At 38.0% G+C, this 17219-nt stretch overlaps 1 protein-coding gene across 7 annotated transcripts in view; it reads left to right on the plus strand.

Annotated features, from left to right (window-relative positions):
* The window catches only part of STXBP5 (syntaxin binding protein 5), a 144199-nt gene that overhangs the window by 85565 nt on the left and 41415 nt on the right, over positions 1-17219 (plus strand). For all 7 annotated transcript variants that reach the window (XM_053461371.1, XM_053461373.1, XM_053461374.1 and 4 more), the window contains exons 6-8: positions 8524-8587; positions 10921-11004; positions 14010-14133. In XM_053461371.1, the coding sequence (XP_053317346.1) occupies positions 8524-8587; positions 10921-11004; positions 14010-14133 (272 nt within the window). The remainder of the gene's footprint in view (positions 1-8523; positions 8588-10920; positions 11005-14009; positions 14134-17219) is intronic.

Below are 17219 nucleotides of genomic sequence, written 5' to 3' on the forward strand. Positions count from 1 at the left end.
CCGTCATAAAGGGGTAACTAGGGGTAGGTGAGAGGAGAAGCTGCACCAAATATAGAACAGACTGCTACTTACATTCAGGTCTGTGGAGGATGCAATGCCTCCTGCATCCATTTGTGGCCACTGCTGGGCCGTAGTATACACAATGGTTGCCATTTTAGAATCTCACGCCATTGAGCTCTGAGAGGATGATTTTTTTTGGTCTTGTTTTTTGTTTTGTTTTTCTGAAGGCCAGTCCCCTTTCTTGGACCGAAGATAAAGTCCAAGGAACTTCATTGACCTAAGTGTCAATGATGTGGATAACTAAATGACCTGTGTAATTACTTTGAGTAATTTTTTTAAACTTGTAAAGTAACCCCTCATAATCTAATAAACCATGGGATGGGGACATTTCTTAGATGGGTTTTATGTATCTAACAGTAATTCTACCCCCCTACCCCACCATAAATATGATGCAGGTCATACTGGGAGAAAGAAGATGAGCTCTGTACCTCCCATAAGATAGTTTATTATCTCTTAACCTCCCATTTCATTGACCATGAGACTTGTATTTGCAACTTGCAATTGCAATTTGTGCGTTAAGGAAGAGTTGCTTGTGCTTTTTGATCCTTCTTCAATTGGTAGTGTGCATGCCGTTTCTGTCGGTGCAAATGTGAGGTGGAAATGGTGAATTTGTGAGTTGGACTTTAATACAGTGCTGTGAAAAAGTATTTGCCCCTTCCCAGTGTCTTTTATTTTGCATATTTGAAACAGTTAAATGTTTGAAGACTGAGTAAACAAAATGCCGTTTTTAAATGATGAATGACATGTATAGAAGAAAAAAAGCTATCCAGCCCAACCTGACACTGTGAAAAAAAGTATTTGCTCCCTTTGTTATCCTCAATTATATAGAAGCTGTCTTAAAGTAGATTAAGAGGTCTCAAAAAGCAGCGTATTCTGTTGGGATCTAAATAAATTCTATAACAGACGTACAAAGTCATTGACATCTATCAGCCTAGAGAGGGTTACAAAGCCATTCCCAAGGCTCTGAGACTCCTGCAAACCACAGTGATAGGTCTACAAATGGAGAAAAACCTTGAAGCTCCAAGAGCTCATCCAAAGGTCATAAAAGAACCCAGACTAACATGTAAGGACCTGCAGGCCTCATTTGCCTCAGTTATGGCCAGTGTTCAGAAAAAGTTAAGAAAAAGGCTGTTCAAAAATGGCATCCATTTGCCAAAAAAACATCTTGATGACCCCCAAATACTTTTGGGATAATATTCTGTGGACAGATGAGTCAAAAGTGACACTTTTTGGAAGATATGTGTCCTTTTACTTCTGGCAAAAAAGCTAACAGCATTCTACAATAAAAACACAATACCAACAGTCAAAACCAATAGTGGTAGTGTGATGGTCTAAGGCTACTTTGCTGCTTCAGAACCTGGCCGACTCGTCATTATTTATGGAACCAGGAACCAGGATCCTAAGCATGCAAGCAAGTCCACCTCTGAATGGCTCAAAACAAACAAAATTAAAGTTTTGAAGTCCCCTGGTGAAACTCCTGACTAAAATCTGATTGAGATGATGTGGCATGACCTCAAAAAGACTCTTTATGCTTAAAAAACCCTCCAGTGTAACTGAATTAAAACAATTCTGGCAAGAGGATTTCCCAAAATCCCTTCATAAAGATGTAAAGCACTCATTGCCAGTTATTTGGTTTATGGGGCAATTATTTTTTCAGATGGGTGATATAAGTTTTCATTAACTCTTTACCTTCAATAAATGAAATAATTTTAAAAGATACATTTTGTGTTTATCCACTTAGTCTTTGTCTTATACTAAAATTAGCTAGATGATCTAAAAATGTGACAAAATACTGTATGACAAATAAGCAAAAATAGAGGAAATCAGGAGGGTAGCAAATACTTTTTCACAGCACTGTACATCTTGTAAGAGTTTCCCTCTGCAAATTCCTGTTCTCTGTCGACTCACATGCAGCCACTGGTCGTTGAATAGACCTGATTATGCAGTTTAGCCATTATTGTTATCATGCGTGCAAGCAATATGCGGGTTAATGAATTTGCATCAACTCAACCCTTATGAAGTGTATGTGTATCATGTTAATTTCTACAAATGCAAATGTGAAGAAGGGAATCTGGGAATTGGATATTAATACAACTTGTAAGAACTTGCCTACTCTGCCAACTTGCATGCTGTCGCTGATTGTTGAAGAGAACTGAATGTGTAGTTTAAGCTATTATTCTTGTCATTTTAGAGGAATTTTCGCTGCCTTACTATGGTGTGGTAAACAAAGAAATTCTTAACCTATTACCAATATTTTCCATTATTACAATGGGGTAAACTGAATAGCGAGGAAAATACATACCATTGTAAATAAAGGCTTGAATTACATGTATTAACTAATCTTGCACTCTTGTGGTACTATCCCACACACGTTATTTGAGATGGATAAATTTCCTTGGAATCCACTTTTTTAATACTTCTACGGGTTTTATGCTTGTGAATTAAGCAATAACACTTTTGATGTAGCAAAGAAAATAAAAATCTGTTTTACATTGTGCATGAATCACCGCCTATTAATGGTCAAATCAAATTCTAAAAAAATAGGATGAATCATATTTCTTTCATAAGTCGTAATATTTTATTTACCAAATGAACTGTCCACTACATAAGTCATGTCACAGTAAAAATTGGGCTATACCACAAGGTTAGCACTACATAGCGTAGTAATTGCAATAGTTCAGATACTTTTTTTTAAATAAAGTGATTTACTAAAATGACCGCTTTACGGAATCTTCCCACACAACCACTATTTGGCTTCTGTAGGTTTAAAGTGATTCATTGGGTGATTTCAAGTTGTGTTTGAACTTTCCAATTACTGTTCTCTAAATATTAGCCTCTAGCAGGGCTTGTACAGGACTTTGCTGAAACTAGTCACCAAAAAGCTGTTATTAAGTTATTGGTTGGCAGCCTTATTGTAAACCAGCAGTAGGTGTATGCCTATGTGTGTTGCTATATGATTATGGTGTAAGGGGTTGCTATGGTAGGCTACTTGGAATAATCTGAAGTACGGAAGGGTAATGTGTTAAATTAGGATTTGGGCGCCGGGGCATATGTGTTTTATCACATGCAGTTGTTATGAATTTAATGTGTTCCCTTTTTCCTCAGAAATAAGTAGACAGGAGAAGACAATAGTAGGGGGTTGTTCACCAAACATTGTTTCACAACTCCCTGTGTAGTGAAAAAATATCAGTGTTGCCTACAAAGCTAGAACTGAGCAACTGGAAGTCTACGAAGTCTGGTATTTGTGTGATGTCAATACACCAAATGGTCGTACCCAGGAACAGTTTACATGAGCTGATCCAGAGCATATTACAATTAACCCTTTAATAACCCATCACAAAAATTCTGCTACGCTGACTCGCCGAAGGTAGTTTTAACTATAGTCCTTAAGAAAACCATGCTTTGAAGGTAAACATATTTTGAACTTAGTCTTCAAACTGGAATTTCAGCGGTGAGATAGCAGCAAGAAAAACACAAAAGTATTCCAGTTTTGTCATGGCGTATGACTTTTGGCATTAAACGGTCTTTAGCCACCTCACCTTGTTAGTGTGTTTGGCTGTTCCTCCCCCAGTTTTATTTCTCCTACACTGTTTCTGTTTCAGTTAATTCTTGTGTTTTCCCTACATATTAAATAAATGATCATTAGCACCTGTTTGGTATAATTGTTAAATCATACCCCTAACTATATGCCTACAAAATCCCTGACTTGTGTACCTAGAAGAATTGATGCTGTGTCAAAGGCAAAGAGAGGTCCCACCAAATATTGATTTAGATTTTTCTTCTGTTCACTCACTATACATTTTGTTAAATAAACTATTAGCATGTCTATTTTTGAAAGAATTCTTACTATACAGCATTTTTCAAACTTGCCTTAAACTTTTCCGTAATACTGTATATACACCTGGGATCTTTATAAATGATACACTAATTATTAACCCTTCAATAGTCAGTCACATAGAGACCACTGTTGCGATTAGTTGACAGTGGCAACCAAATTGGTCTAATAACAATGCTTATAAAAAAAATTTACTCGTCACGAGATTAATATAATTTTACCACCAATATTGAAGCAGGATTATCAACTGCGATATACCCCGGTATGATAATTGTTAAGAGAGATTTGGCTGCCCTATGCAGGAAACTGCCAGATACAAAATGTCATAGGAAACAAGGTACAGAAGAACAAGTCCAGGCAACAAGGAAAACAAGCCAAGTCTTTAAGCCGAATGCACTAGAGAACCACATGGTCCCATTGAGTCATTTTGTACAGGTCTCCCTTTTCTCTGTAAATACGGAAGAGTGAGCGACTCTGTTGTGTGCACACATCATACCTGGGGAACTCAACAAGTGTCCCGGGACCCCAGGCAATAATACTCCTTTGTTTGGAATCATAAACATAAATATTACTTAAACTACTACAAAAATAAAAAAATAAAAGCAATATTGGCTGTTAATACTTATTGAGAAATTGTATTGTTATACGCCATTGGCAGCCCACAGTATGTATTTTGATTTAACATGGGAAGCTTTAAAGGACACACATCCAAAAAGGCCAACATGCATCATAACTGTAAATGGTGCTATAAGTAGCACATGGATATGCCAGTTATTCAACAATTGTTCCCATATCATTATCTTTTAATGTTATTATTCTATTCTTTGCTGCACAGAATAAAGTGCAAGATCTGCACTGCTTTCCATTCTTTCTGATACGCCACAACGGTTTTTAATGCTTGGCAGGGCTTTTTTTTACACAGAAAAAAGATGACCAAGTGATATATATATATACAGCAAGGCCTGTCAAGAAACTCAGATATGTTATGACAGTGACAAACCGGAGATGGCAGGCCAAATAGTCGTGGCAAAAATTATTCATTTGTGCTTTGCAACATAAAACAATGGAATTAGGAAAAGTATTATACTGACTGCTTGCTTGAAATAGGTCAGCACAGTTGTTCAGCAGACTCAGAGCAGCTCATTCCATTGGATAGTATATCAGACTTACATACATGGGATCATAATGGGAGCTGGTATATATTCTGTCACCTTCATGTGAGCCAGAATGCGGCAGCAAGAACCGCTAATGCATATTATAAATGCAAGCACCACCTTGTTCATTTTATAATAGGTATGCTGTATTGGCCTCAATATTATTCCGCATATTTTCCAAATGTATTGAATATAAAATGTATTGATGATTGCCCTAAGAGTGGCACTTTTTACATCGGTGTAATATACCGTTCCTGCTTCTGGGTTGTAAGCTTGTTTGAGCAGGGCGTTCTTACCACTTGTTTCTGTAAGTCAAATTGTAATGTTATGGACTACTTGCTATGTCCTGTTTACCCATTGTACAGCATGGAATATGATGGCGCTAGATACAACAATAAATGATGTTCATTATAATCAGAATTCCAGCAAACTTACGGTGTCAGATTTTTATTTTAAATGCATCAAGATTTAAATAGGCTGCTTCTTATCATGGTATTTAGAAATCAAGAGGTACATGTGAAGCTCTCTGGTCAATTTGTTTGAGTTGGCAAAAGTTTTCAAAAGCTATTGCTTTCCAGGTCAGTTTCTTCTTACTCTGGGCAGGGGAATGGCATGTGGCCATGCCAACTCTCCACCTATCTTTTGCCATGTTTTCCATTCTCCCCTCCCAGACCCCTCTCAGTAAAGGCTCTTTTGGAATAGCCCCCACCCCTACCTGAAGCCACCCCTGAAGAGGGCAAGCTCTGTGTAGCCTACCCTGGAAATGTCCCACGTATGTCCTAGGGGTCATCATATATCCAGTATTGTACTGCCAAATGATAACCTTATGACAGTTAGCAAATTAAGTATATGTGAATATATATAGGGATATATGTAGAGCCATAAATAATGGATTGGAAGAAAAAAATCGCTCTCAACATTTTAAATGACCAAAAGAGGACACTGTGTTAAAATTTGAATCAGGATGATTTCTACTCAACATAACTGAAAATTTAGAAGTGATCTTAAAGAAAATGTATAGTCTACATGAAAAACATTGAAAATTCTTATAATTTAAAACTAGATTTTTTTAATTTGAATTCGTATGAACTGCATACTTTGTCAGTTCGTATGAATCTCTGAAAATTAGGCAAAACCCCCCATGAATCGAACGAAAATGAAGCAAAAAGCACCAAATTTTTGTTCTAATTTTGTGAGCTCATTTACTCCCACTCGCTCACACTCTCATTCATGTTTCTTCTCCTCCGACCACATCTGTGTCTCGCAGCTCTCTGCTCTTCTTTAGCATCTTCTTGTTCTTATCGCTTCCGTCTTCCATCTTCTTTCTTCGTCCCTATCTCCACGGACATGACTTCCTAGTGAACTTACGCAAAAATGACGGAGCTTCTAGTGACCTTTTTCCCCAATGGTTGATTGCGGGAGAGTGTGTGCATGGAAGCTCTGCCATTTAGCCAGAAGATATCCTCCAATGAATGTCCGCAAAAATGATGAAGCTTCCAGTGACATCTTCTTCCCGATTTTGCGGAAGTTTACCGGGACGCCATGTCCACGGAGATGCTGAAGAAAAAAAGATGATGGAAGACAAAAGAAAGAAGAACAAGAAGATGAGGAGGGTGCTAGAGAAGAAGCGGAGAAGGTAGGGGGAAATTCCGAGAGCATGATAGAAAGAGCGATTGAGAGTGTGAGTGAATGTGGGCGTTGGACAACGGATTTGGTTTCTGAATTTTAAAAGCCCCCTGATTTTTGTCTGAAATGAATGGGCAGGAAACAGGTTGTCTGAAAAGAACGGGTCAGCTACAAACCAAAAAGTGTATCCAAATCGTTTTTGGACCGTATGCACATGTCTGTTTAAAACATATGAATGCATGTATTTTTAACTGACCGCGCACACAAGCAATTCTGGGGCATGTAGTTAAATTTGAAGTAGTTAGCAGAAAGAGCACTCCATGGTGATTGCTCCTCATTTTGACCTTAGACCTCTTTTATAAATATAGCTTGTTTACTGAAACAGAGTCAATGTTTCTCATTGAAAACTTTATCAATAACATCTGTGTTGAGTGGTGACCTGTGATCTCATTATTTTGTCATTTTACAGCATATTGGTGAACTAAGATTGTTGAGTTTAAAAATAGTACGGTTTTACTAATGTCTTCCCCTTAAATCACAAAAATATCAGGTTTTACTTGAACTAACACTACGCAGATCAAGAAGTAGCTTGGGGTCATTGTTATTTATGGGGCCCAACAATGGATGCTGGATAAAGCAAAAGTCTAACATAATTAATTAAGATGTTTTTTCCCGCAAAAATCAATATATTTTGTTTCTCAGTTAGTATAGTCTAGTCTATATTCTAATGCTCTAAATCTTTTTATTTTGCTTAAGGGCCCAAACAACCTATAACTGTCCATAGGTAAAACAGAACTGATAACCCATCAAGGGCAAACTAATAATTGCATTCCTTGTTGAACAAAATACTAAAATGTAAAAAATCAATATGTCAATAGTTTGCTTTAAATAACTTACTTAAAATAAAATCCCTCTTAAATAACTGTATTATTTTGCTGAGGATGTTTTTACATTGTCATCGGTGCATAACACTGTCCATACTGTTTTAGTGAAACTTGTAACCTAAGAAGAACTGAATAAACTTCTGGCATTATTAAACAATTAATATAGTATTTGTAACAACCCAAACTTTAAATTTTAATGAAAGAAAAAAAAGGCGTGAATATAAGATTACCCTATTGGGGGGGTCAAGACCACTGTTTTTGCTTTAGTTGCTCTCTCGCTCTCTCAAGCTCTTGTTCAGTGTCTTCTTACCTTCTCCACAGACTGCTTCCGTGTCCCTGTCTCCTTTTCCGCATCTCTTCTTGCCTTTCCTGTGATTGGTAGAGCACAGCTCGGGGACAGGCTCCTCTCCCATTCCTCCAATCAAGGGAGGGGGTGTGCACAGAGGCTCCACCCTTTTGAGGGTATAATGGAGCTGGTACTAGGGAGAAGGGGGCAAAGAAAGAAGACAGAAGAACAAGAAAAGGCAAGAGAAGAATCGGAGATGTAGAAAAGGAGACAGGGACACAGAAGCAGTCGGCAGAGAAGGTAGAGAGTAATTGAGAAAGAGAGCGAGTGTAAGTTAGGGCGAATTGTAAGCCCCTAGAATTAGTCAGCTGTGCACGGATCCGAGGTCTGAATCAAAGGCGACTTCGATTTATAAGACAAGGTCATTTTTTCAGATGATTCTTTTCTGGAAAAAAATCCTGTCTTATAATCAAGCAAATATGGTAGTTTACTCCCTGGAGAGAACAAGTAACAGAAGCCTAAAATGTCAGACAGCTTGAAAAGTTAACGAAATAAAGAGTTTTGTGCATTTTGTTCATTTGTGGGAAGTTGTGTAGGTTCCACATCCACCCCCCCCCCCTATTGAGTGCGTAATATTGAGTATGTAAATGAAGTCATTTAACTCCTTTTATTTTTCAGGTCATCCAAATCACACCCAGGGCCTGTTGTGCACATCAGCGATAATCCAATGGATGAGGGAAAGGTAGGGTCAGAACTACCCACTGAATTTATGAATTTACCTTTGTGTTTTTTTTATGCAAAGCATGATACTGTAGGAATGTATGTTTGGTTCTTATCTTTTGTCAAATTTTATGTAAAGAATACCTTTCAGTCCATCTAATTTTCCTGAGGTAAAGACTAAAACTGATACACAATAGCTATATGCCTATCCCATACATCTTTAAATTCCTGCACTGTATTATTCCCAGTTCCCAGTAGGGTGACCACATCAACTCTGTTTTCTAGAACATACATAATTTTTTCATATTGCTGACCAGCCCAGATAAAATGCTGCCCTGCCGTTTGGGAGGGATGTATAGCTGACTAATTGGTTCCTTTCCATAAGTCTATACATTCCAGATATGTGTAATGCCATCATAAAAGCTATTTTGATTGGCTCCAGATAAATGATTCTATATACAATACTCGCGATGGTGAGTGTCTATATAGAGAAGGGACTGAGGCAGTTCACATTAGTATATGTTACCATGTTCTGTTCTAAGTACATTCTGAAATGAGATTGGAAGAGACACTTTAGTGGTAATGGCTTCTTCGTTGAAAGGGTCAGAAAATAACTTGTAGAGAGAAGATGAGTGAAGATTGTAATATCTTAGCTTTTAAATATGGGAAAGGGTAGCTAGGATGGGTTTAAGTTCTGTCTCTTGTATGCGGTGTACCTTATGTCACATCCTCGGTAAAGATTTTTGCTGTTGATGTGCGTGTGGTCATACTATGATTTCTCCACTCATCTCAATATGTGGTAAAGTATGCATTAGTCAGACAGGCAACAAGATCAGCTATTCTCTTGAGTGCTGACGTCTGTTGTAAATAACAATACAAGTGTTAAATTCTCCTCGCTAAATAAAAATTAGCGCCTTTCACGGTATAATTTGAACATCTGCTGTGCACATAGCGTGATTTTGACCCTCATTTCAAAAGCGGCAGTCATTTCAACATGCAGCAGTCTCAACTGTAATCATTTCCGCCACATTGCTGGGGTAAGCAACCTGTCGACCTACAGCTGCAATCTGTCTGTAGGGCCCGAAAATATAATCTAAGGGGTCATGGGCATTACAGTCTATTTATAGACTATAATCTTCTATTGGATGCCCGATGTAGCAAAAGTCTGGCATTAGACAAGCAGTAATATTTTTTTCTAATGTCTTTACCTACCTATATAATATACCTTATTCTGTCTACAAACAAACAATAAAAAATGTTGATCTTGGGTGGCAGGGACTACATAATACCCCAGCCCACTCAAGTCTAGTAAACCCTGCCATTCTAGGCTGTGATCCAGACTTTTCCTCCACTCTGTCTCTCTCTTATGACCTGGTCCCACCCTCTTCCTGAAAAGATATGAAAGGTGTGAGTATATGTGAGAAGTTGGTATACTTCTAGCCTAAGGTCTAATTCAGAGAACTTTTGGCTGTCCCTCCTGCAACATGACATTATCTTTTTTCTTAGGAGACTTCCATATTTACCATTTTTTAGGGACACAAAGTAAAGTGTTGCCCTACAGTATGTCTCATGTATAGTCACAATAGGATGCATTAATATTGGATGTGTTAAACATCCAACATACTGCAGAGTTGGTCAGCAACATCAAACGTGTATATGTGTCCCTCATAAAAAAATTCCATATGGTAACCCTAATTTAAAGCAGATATACATATACCAAATTTAAATTCATGCTGCTGGTGCCAGTGAAGCCATAGTTACAACTTCTCATTCTTCATGGCAGCATCTAACAACCACAAGAGTATGAACCTCTGGTTATAAGAGGAGTGTATTCCCTCAGAGAAATTCAAGGGTCAAGAGGAGCAGGTCCGTGGGGTGGCAAGATGTGGAGCACTCTTCATCTGTCTGGTGGCAATGCCCCTGTCCACAGAGATGTATTTCTGTTGAGTGTGCCTGATACAAGTCCATCAAGTTCTAGCCATTTAGCCAGTTATAGCTATTTTAGACATTTATGTTTTTCAGTGTTGAAGCGCATTCTTCATTACGTGTCATATTTAACGTTGGGCTTGTCTCGTGTTACTACGTTTTTTATTTCAGTTTGCTGATATGTGATTTACCCACTTACAATATTTGAAGCTACCTCCATTATTTCTATGGACCAGTTTCTTTTCCAAATCCCATAAATATTCTTTCTGAGCTTCACTCCATATGTCTGTTCGTTGATTTCTATAGAATGGTAGACTTCTAACTCTTTCTCAGTATGTTGCATCTACTACAGTTCTATCTTAGAGAGTTGTGTTCCTTGGAAATATATGTTACAGGTAATAGGTAACAATATTCATTTCTGTCTTCCAGCTCCTGATTGGTTACGAGAGTGGAATAGTCGTATTATGGGATCTCAAATCAAAGAAGGCTGATTACAGATACACCTATGATGAGGTAAACCAAATGCTGAGGAGGTTTGTCTGTTTAAATGTTTGTAGTGTTATTGGTGTACAGTGCACTTTCAAAGTAAAATTTAGAAACCTGTTTGCAGAAGAAGACATCTTGGTTAGCACTGACCCCCTTTTGGTGAAAATGCATGCAAGCATTAACCAGCAACCCAAGAGGAGCTCATTGTTTTGCACTGTTAAAGCGTTGAAAATCAGTCACTTTTCCCAAATCCTACATTTTTGTAGTCTATACACTATATAATGTACAATGTAATACGTAGGTTAAAAAAAACCCTCCTAAAATGTATGACAATAATATTTTAACCTCCTTTCATCGGTGGGTATTCTTCCCTGTTATGTTACTTGGTTCCTGTTGTTGATTGGTTCTCTCAAACATGGATCATAAATGCTGACCTAAATGTTGACTTTATTTTTTTTAACATCACTGCAGACCCCAATTAATTGTTAAAGGGCGGAATGGATGGCTTATTAGACAACAGCGCTCTTTTAGAAATTTTGCCAACAGTGTATTTAGCTATATTGGAAAATACAGTGCTTTTATTGAGCATGCCATCTGATGTTATGCTCACCATTCTGACAACCCTTATATCAACTTCTGATATGTGTCGTGCTGATCTGACTGGTGAATATTAAATACATGGAGCTCACAAAAGGTTTTGAATGTGTGCTCGGAAGCGAGTCAGCTGTGCCCTGATGCTTTTCTCCAGAAACAAGAAGAGCTTAGTGAATTGCGCTCGTTTTGCTGGGCATAGTTCCTGTAGATTCCTGATGATCCGTGTATCCAGTCTTAACACAGTATAGTTACTGCTTAGAAGATAACCTCTTTAAGCAGAAAATGCCAATTGGGGGATTAACATCTGGCAGCTAATACTCCGTCTGTTAAGTAACAGCACTGAAAGGTCATGTGAGGAGATTTCATGTGCATCTGTCATAAGCCCACTCCCTACTGACTAACTTTTCCTAATGTTTTGTAGCTTCCATCTGAAGCCATTACTATGATTTCCGCAGATGGTTTAATCCCACTTGATTTTCTAGCTGCTACTAATAATTTAGAATAGATCTTCAGATTACAGTGAGATGAGCCTTTGCTTTTGTTTCTGCAGATAATCTGGTGAAAACATAATTCAAGTCATAGTTTGTACACTGATCCTAAGAACCATACCCTGAATCAGGGGTTAATTAGCCAGTTTGTTTAAAACTGATCTTGCAGCATGACCAAGCAATATATATGATCAGGACGACTTGTTACATTTAAATACTAGAGTATTGTGGACTTTTCTTCTTCGATTCTCGCGGTTCTGAATGCGGAAGTGTAGCAGTTATTTATGTGCCATGCATCTTGGAAAGCTGAAGACCACTAATGATGAAGAGTCTACATGCATACTGATGGACACTACCGTTCAAAAGTTTGGAGTCAATTAGAAATGCCCTTGTTTTTTGAGAGAAAAGCAACATTTTGGCCATTAAAATAATATCAAATGGATCAGAAATACAGTGTTGTTAATGTCGTAAATGACTGTTGTAGCTGGAAACGGTTGATTTGTAATGGAATATTTTCATAGGGTTACAGAGCCCTTTATCAGTCATCATCACTCCTGTGTTCCAACGGCATGTTGTGCTGGCTAACCCAAGTTTTAAAAGACTAATTGATCATTAGAAAACCAATTTACAATTATGTTATACAGCCAGAAATGTCCTTGTTTCCATGAAAACAGCTAAGTGACCCCAAACTTTTGAACTGTAGTGTATATGCAGTATACATACCTCTCAAGTGTCCCTGTTTAAGAGAGACAGTTTTAGAATGTGATACCTTTATATGTAAGGTAAGCAAGATCTAAGGCACTCGAGCCCTATAATGCCAATTACTTTCCCACTCTTATTATGTTCTTTCTCTAAAATACTGGATGATTGGCATAGAAAACATAGAAGGAAAATATCCTTCCCATTTAAGTTTCTCTCTGTGTCATATTTTATGTATTTATATAACAATTACAGTCTCTTTTTTCAAAATGTTGGGCCAGCTAAGGTTTATAGTAGGGCGATAGAAGTGTGTTGGGGCAGGAAGTCTAGCCAGCAGAACCAGATGTGTATCTCTCTATTTTCTGTAGAATAGGAAGGTTAGTCCTCCAATTGGCAGATTTCTCCCACTTTGGAGACCCAATCTCTAATTGTAGGAATGAAAGTTTACCTCCCGTGCAGTGGGATAAGGCTTACACTTATGTTAAGGATTACACTCTCCTTAAACAATATCTGTCCCACTTTCCTGTTCACTTTCCTGTTCTATACGTTAGTAGTAAAGTGTAGTAGGTGTAAAATATGCAAGAAATATGAATGTATTAGAAACCCACATGACCTGTATACCATGGGAGTAGTCAAATTATTCTGGGGATCTGCATTATTCTTTCTGTTATCTCTCCTTTGCTTATAATGTTCGTTGCTTCAAACCGCTCTTGCTGTGGGGATGTGAGCAAACTTCAGGGCAGGAAACTTTACATCATGCTGGCACTTCTGATCTCAACATGAGATACGATTTTTAAAAAGTACAGTCGTGTGAAGAAGAAACCACACCTTCTTTGAATTCTATGGTTTTACATCTCAGGTCATAATAACAATCATCTGTTCCTTAGCAGGTCTAAAAATTAGGTAAATACAACCTCAGATGAACAACAACACATGACATATTACACAGTGTCATGATTTATTAAACAAAAATAAAGTCAAAATGGAGAAGCCACGTGTGAAAGACTAAGGTCACCAATACTGCTAAGGAACAGATGATTGCTATTATTGCCTGATATGTAAAATCATAGAATTTAAAGAGGGTGTACTTACTTTTTCACACAACCTTGTGTCTCCAAAAGGATTAAATTGCTTACCAAACAAAAAGGACAAGCTATAGGTTTTTATATGGTTATGCTAAAAGCTGTGAGACCTAGTTCCCTGTAAGAGGTTCCTATTAGTGGTAATTCCTTTTATTCTTTTTTTGTGCAGGCTATCCATTCCGTTGCTTGGCATCACGAAGGAAAACAGTTCATATGTAGCCATTCAGATGGTACCTTGACCATATGGAATGTACGATCTCCAGCCAGGCCCATACAGACAATCGTACCACATGGTAAGATATGGTACAATGGCTATAGTGTAACAATACAAAATAGTTAAAACCAGTTAATGGTTAACTAAGAAGAATGCGTTAAATGTCACACATTAAGATATTTGATAGCTATGCGTATACTGTGTAAAATACAACATTTTGGACACACTAGTTCACCAGATTGGGTAAAAGAAAAGACCTCAACATTCAGTCTCTTTTTATTGAAGAATACATTTACTGTATGAGAAATATTCAAACAGATTACCAATTACATTGCAGTCTCTTGTGATGACTGGTGATTCATTATATTATTAACATATGCTTGAGTAAAACAACTGGTCTTTTGACTCATATGTTCATAAATAATGTTTTCATAGAACAGTTAATGAGGAACTAAATGGAGCCATTTTTAGATAAGGATTTAGATTATGAAGAGTTTGATTTTTGTGGAATATTGCATGGTATTATGGGATAGAGATGTATTTTTGTTTAGGCTTAACTCTGGGATATTGATACTAAGAGTCCCCTTCAGATGTGTGTTACTGTTAACTTAAGCGTTCAGTCCAGGTCAACTCCTTGGATGATTTTATTGTATGGTACTTCATAGCGCTCATGTTTGTCTTAGCTGGGGTAAGGGTATCTGACCTCATGTCCAAGCTGATGGTTCTTTTGACGTTATTTGTGACAATTCGTAGAGGGACTGGGCAAACCAAAAAGGCCTGTAAGTCAGAATGCCTAACTTATTTGCTCCTGTATCCCTTATAGTCATGCTGGTTCTTAGTATGGTCAATTCAGTTAAAAAATGTGTACTAGAGAAATAGACCAAAGGGCAGCTTGAATTTGGAGTTTTTCTATGTGACCTGACAATTTCTAAGCCCTAAGCAATGGCGTAACTACAGGGGTTGCAATGGTGACGGGACTCATCTCTGTAGGGGGCCTGGGGTGACCCCTGTGACCACTTCTTCCTGTCTCCTCATGCCGCTTCAAAATTATTCAGAAAAGGACCTGGACCAGGCCGGTCCATGTTGGAAGGGCCCTTTCTAAACAATTTACGTTACAGATTGAAATCTGCAGGAGAGGTAAGGGGCGTGGACAGGAGAGAGAGAGGGGGTATGTATGTTTATGTGAGCATGAATGAGTGTATATAAGTGTGAGTATGGATGTCTTATGTATAAGTGTATGTGAGTATGGATGTCTTATGTATAAGTGTCTGTGAACATGGATGTCTTATGTACAAGTGTATGTGAACATGGATGTGTACGTGTAAGTGGTTGTGTCTGAGCATCGATGTGTAAGTGATATTAGATTGGGTATGTACCTGTATGTTAGCGAGTATGAGTAATTGTGTGTGTTAGAATGACTGAGTATGTGTGTGTTAGTGAATAGGAGTTAGTGTGTGTGTGTTAGCAAGCATGTGTAAATTTGTATAAGTGTGTTTACATATGTGTGCCAAAGTGTATGTAGGGTGGGGGGGCAAAGGGCAATGATGGCACAGACAAGCTACTTGGGCTCAAAGATGACACCTATAAGTTGTTTGGAAGCACTGACAAGCTTGGGAGGCAAAGATGGCAAAGGCAGGCTCTTTGGGGAGTTAGGGTTGCCCTGATAAGCTGGTTGGGGCAAAGGTGGCACTCACATGCTGCCTGGGGACAAATGTGGGACATGTTGCTTGGTGGGCCCTGAGGCAATTTTTGCACCGAGGCCCTATGATTTCTAGTTACACCCCTTGCCTTAAGTCTTCATTTCTGAGTAAATGTTTCACCTGATTTTATATAGCTATTGTGTATGACGTTAGAGCCAAACATTGTCATTCGTCATTCTTATGGGAGGTTTATCATTTATTGAAGAGTTTTACTTTTGAATGAAGTTCTGAAAAGAGGCAACTGCAGAGAAGCGCGTTATCTAGGACTTGAGAAGAGGAGAAAACTGTGTGATCACAACCACAATGAAATGCTACATGTGAACAACAGGAGCTGCAGAATATTAAAGTTTAATTAAAGGCCTTGCATAAAAGCAGCATGCTTTGTTTTGTGTTCAGAGTGACAGAAGAAATCTCATTGTATTCAATACTCTTGAAAACACTTTGGAAATAGAGAGCTCCCCTATTCTTTATGGAGGGATTAATGTGTTCCGAATGGATGTTAAAGACAACAGCAAAAAAAAAAAACATAACACATTTTTTTGCCCCCCTGCTTGTTTGATAGTTCTTTTTTTGGAGATTTTTTCTTTGTAAATGTTAAAAAATTATAGGAAAAAAGAAAAATATAAATTGGCAGTGGAGTCTTTTTGGTGCATACTTCAGTAATCTGAGTTCTCGCATGCTAATTTGAAAACTCTTCTACTGTGTTTTAATATCAATATTTGGGAACTCTCCAGGTTTAACCCATAGTCTCAGGGCAAAGCGCTGTAAGTTTTCTATTTTTCCAGAAGAGGAGCTGTGTTTGGTTATACACATTATGCAGTGAGATCAATGAGATGGCTTATATAACAATATATCTTAAGGGGCCACACTAGGTCTTCTTGTAGGACAGTGATGCAGGCAGGGCTAGCCAGACAACTTAAGCAGGTGGGGGAGTGGGTAGAAGTGGAAGTCTAGTTCTACAAGGAAACTTGCCAAGGTTGGTCCTTCATAATGTATAGTGATTCAATGAATTGGAACCACAACTATCCTGCAAACGCATGCTTTACACCCCAAAGTCTGTAGGAGAGTGGATGTTTTTTTAACTTCCAGAAGTACAATCAACCCGGCTGAGCAAAGGTGCTATGAGTAACCATCATATTACAGAAACCGAAATAAATCAGATTGAAAAACAGGGCTAGAGCACCAGACACAGGAAAATTTTAAATAAAAAAGTGGTGTTGAGCCTCCACACAACACATAGGGCAGACAGAGCACAATATTACAACACAGTTGATTACAGTACTAGCATGGGACCAGGATACTCTCTCTTTCTATCCATCAAACCCAATCTAACCTTATACTGTTAAAGTTTGTGGCTACATTCTTATTCTTAGCATATATGAATGTAGTTCATGTGTCTGTTGTTATTCCACAGGATGACAGGAGTTTGAAAGAAATTGAATTTAGCAGAAAAAAAACAATTTGA

This window comes from Spea bombifrons, chromosome 3 (assembly GCF_027358695.1).
Source record: "Spea bombifrons isolate aSpeBom1 chromosome 3, aSpeBom1.2.pri, whole genome shotgun sequence".
NCBI classification, from domain to species: domain Eukaryota; kingdom Metazoa; phylum Chordata; class Amphibia; order Anura; family Pelobatidae; genus Spea; species Spea bombifrons.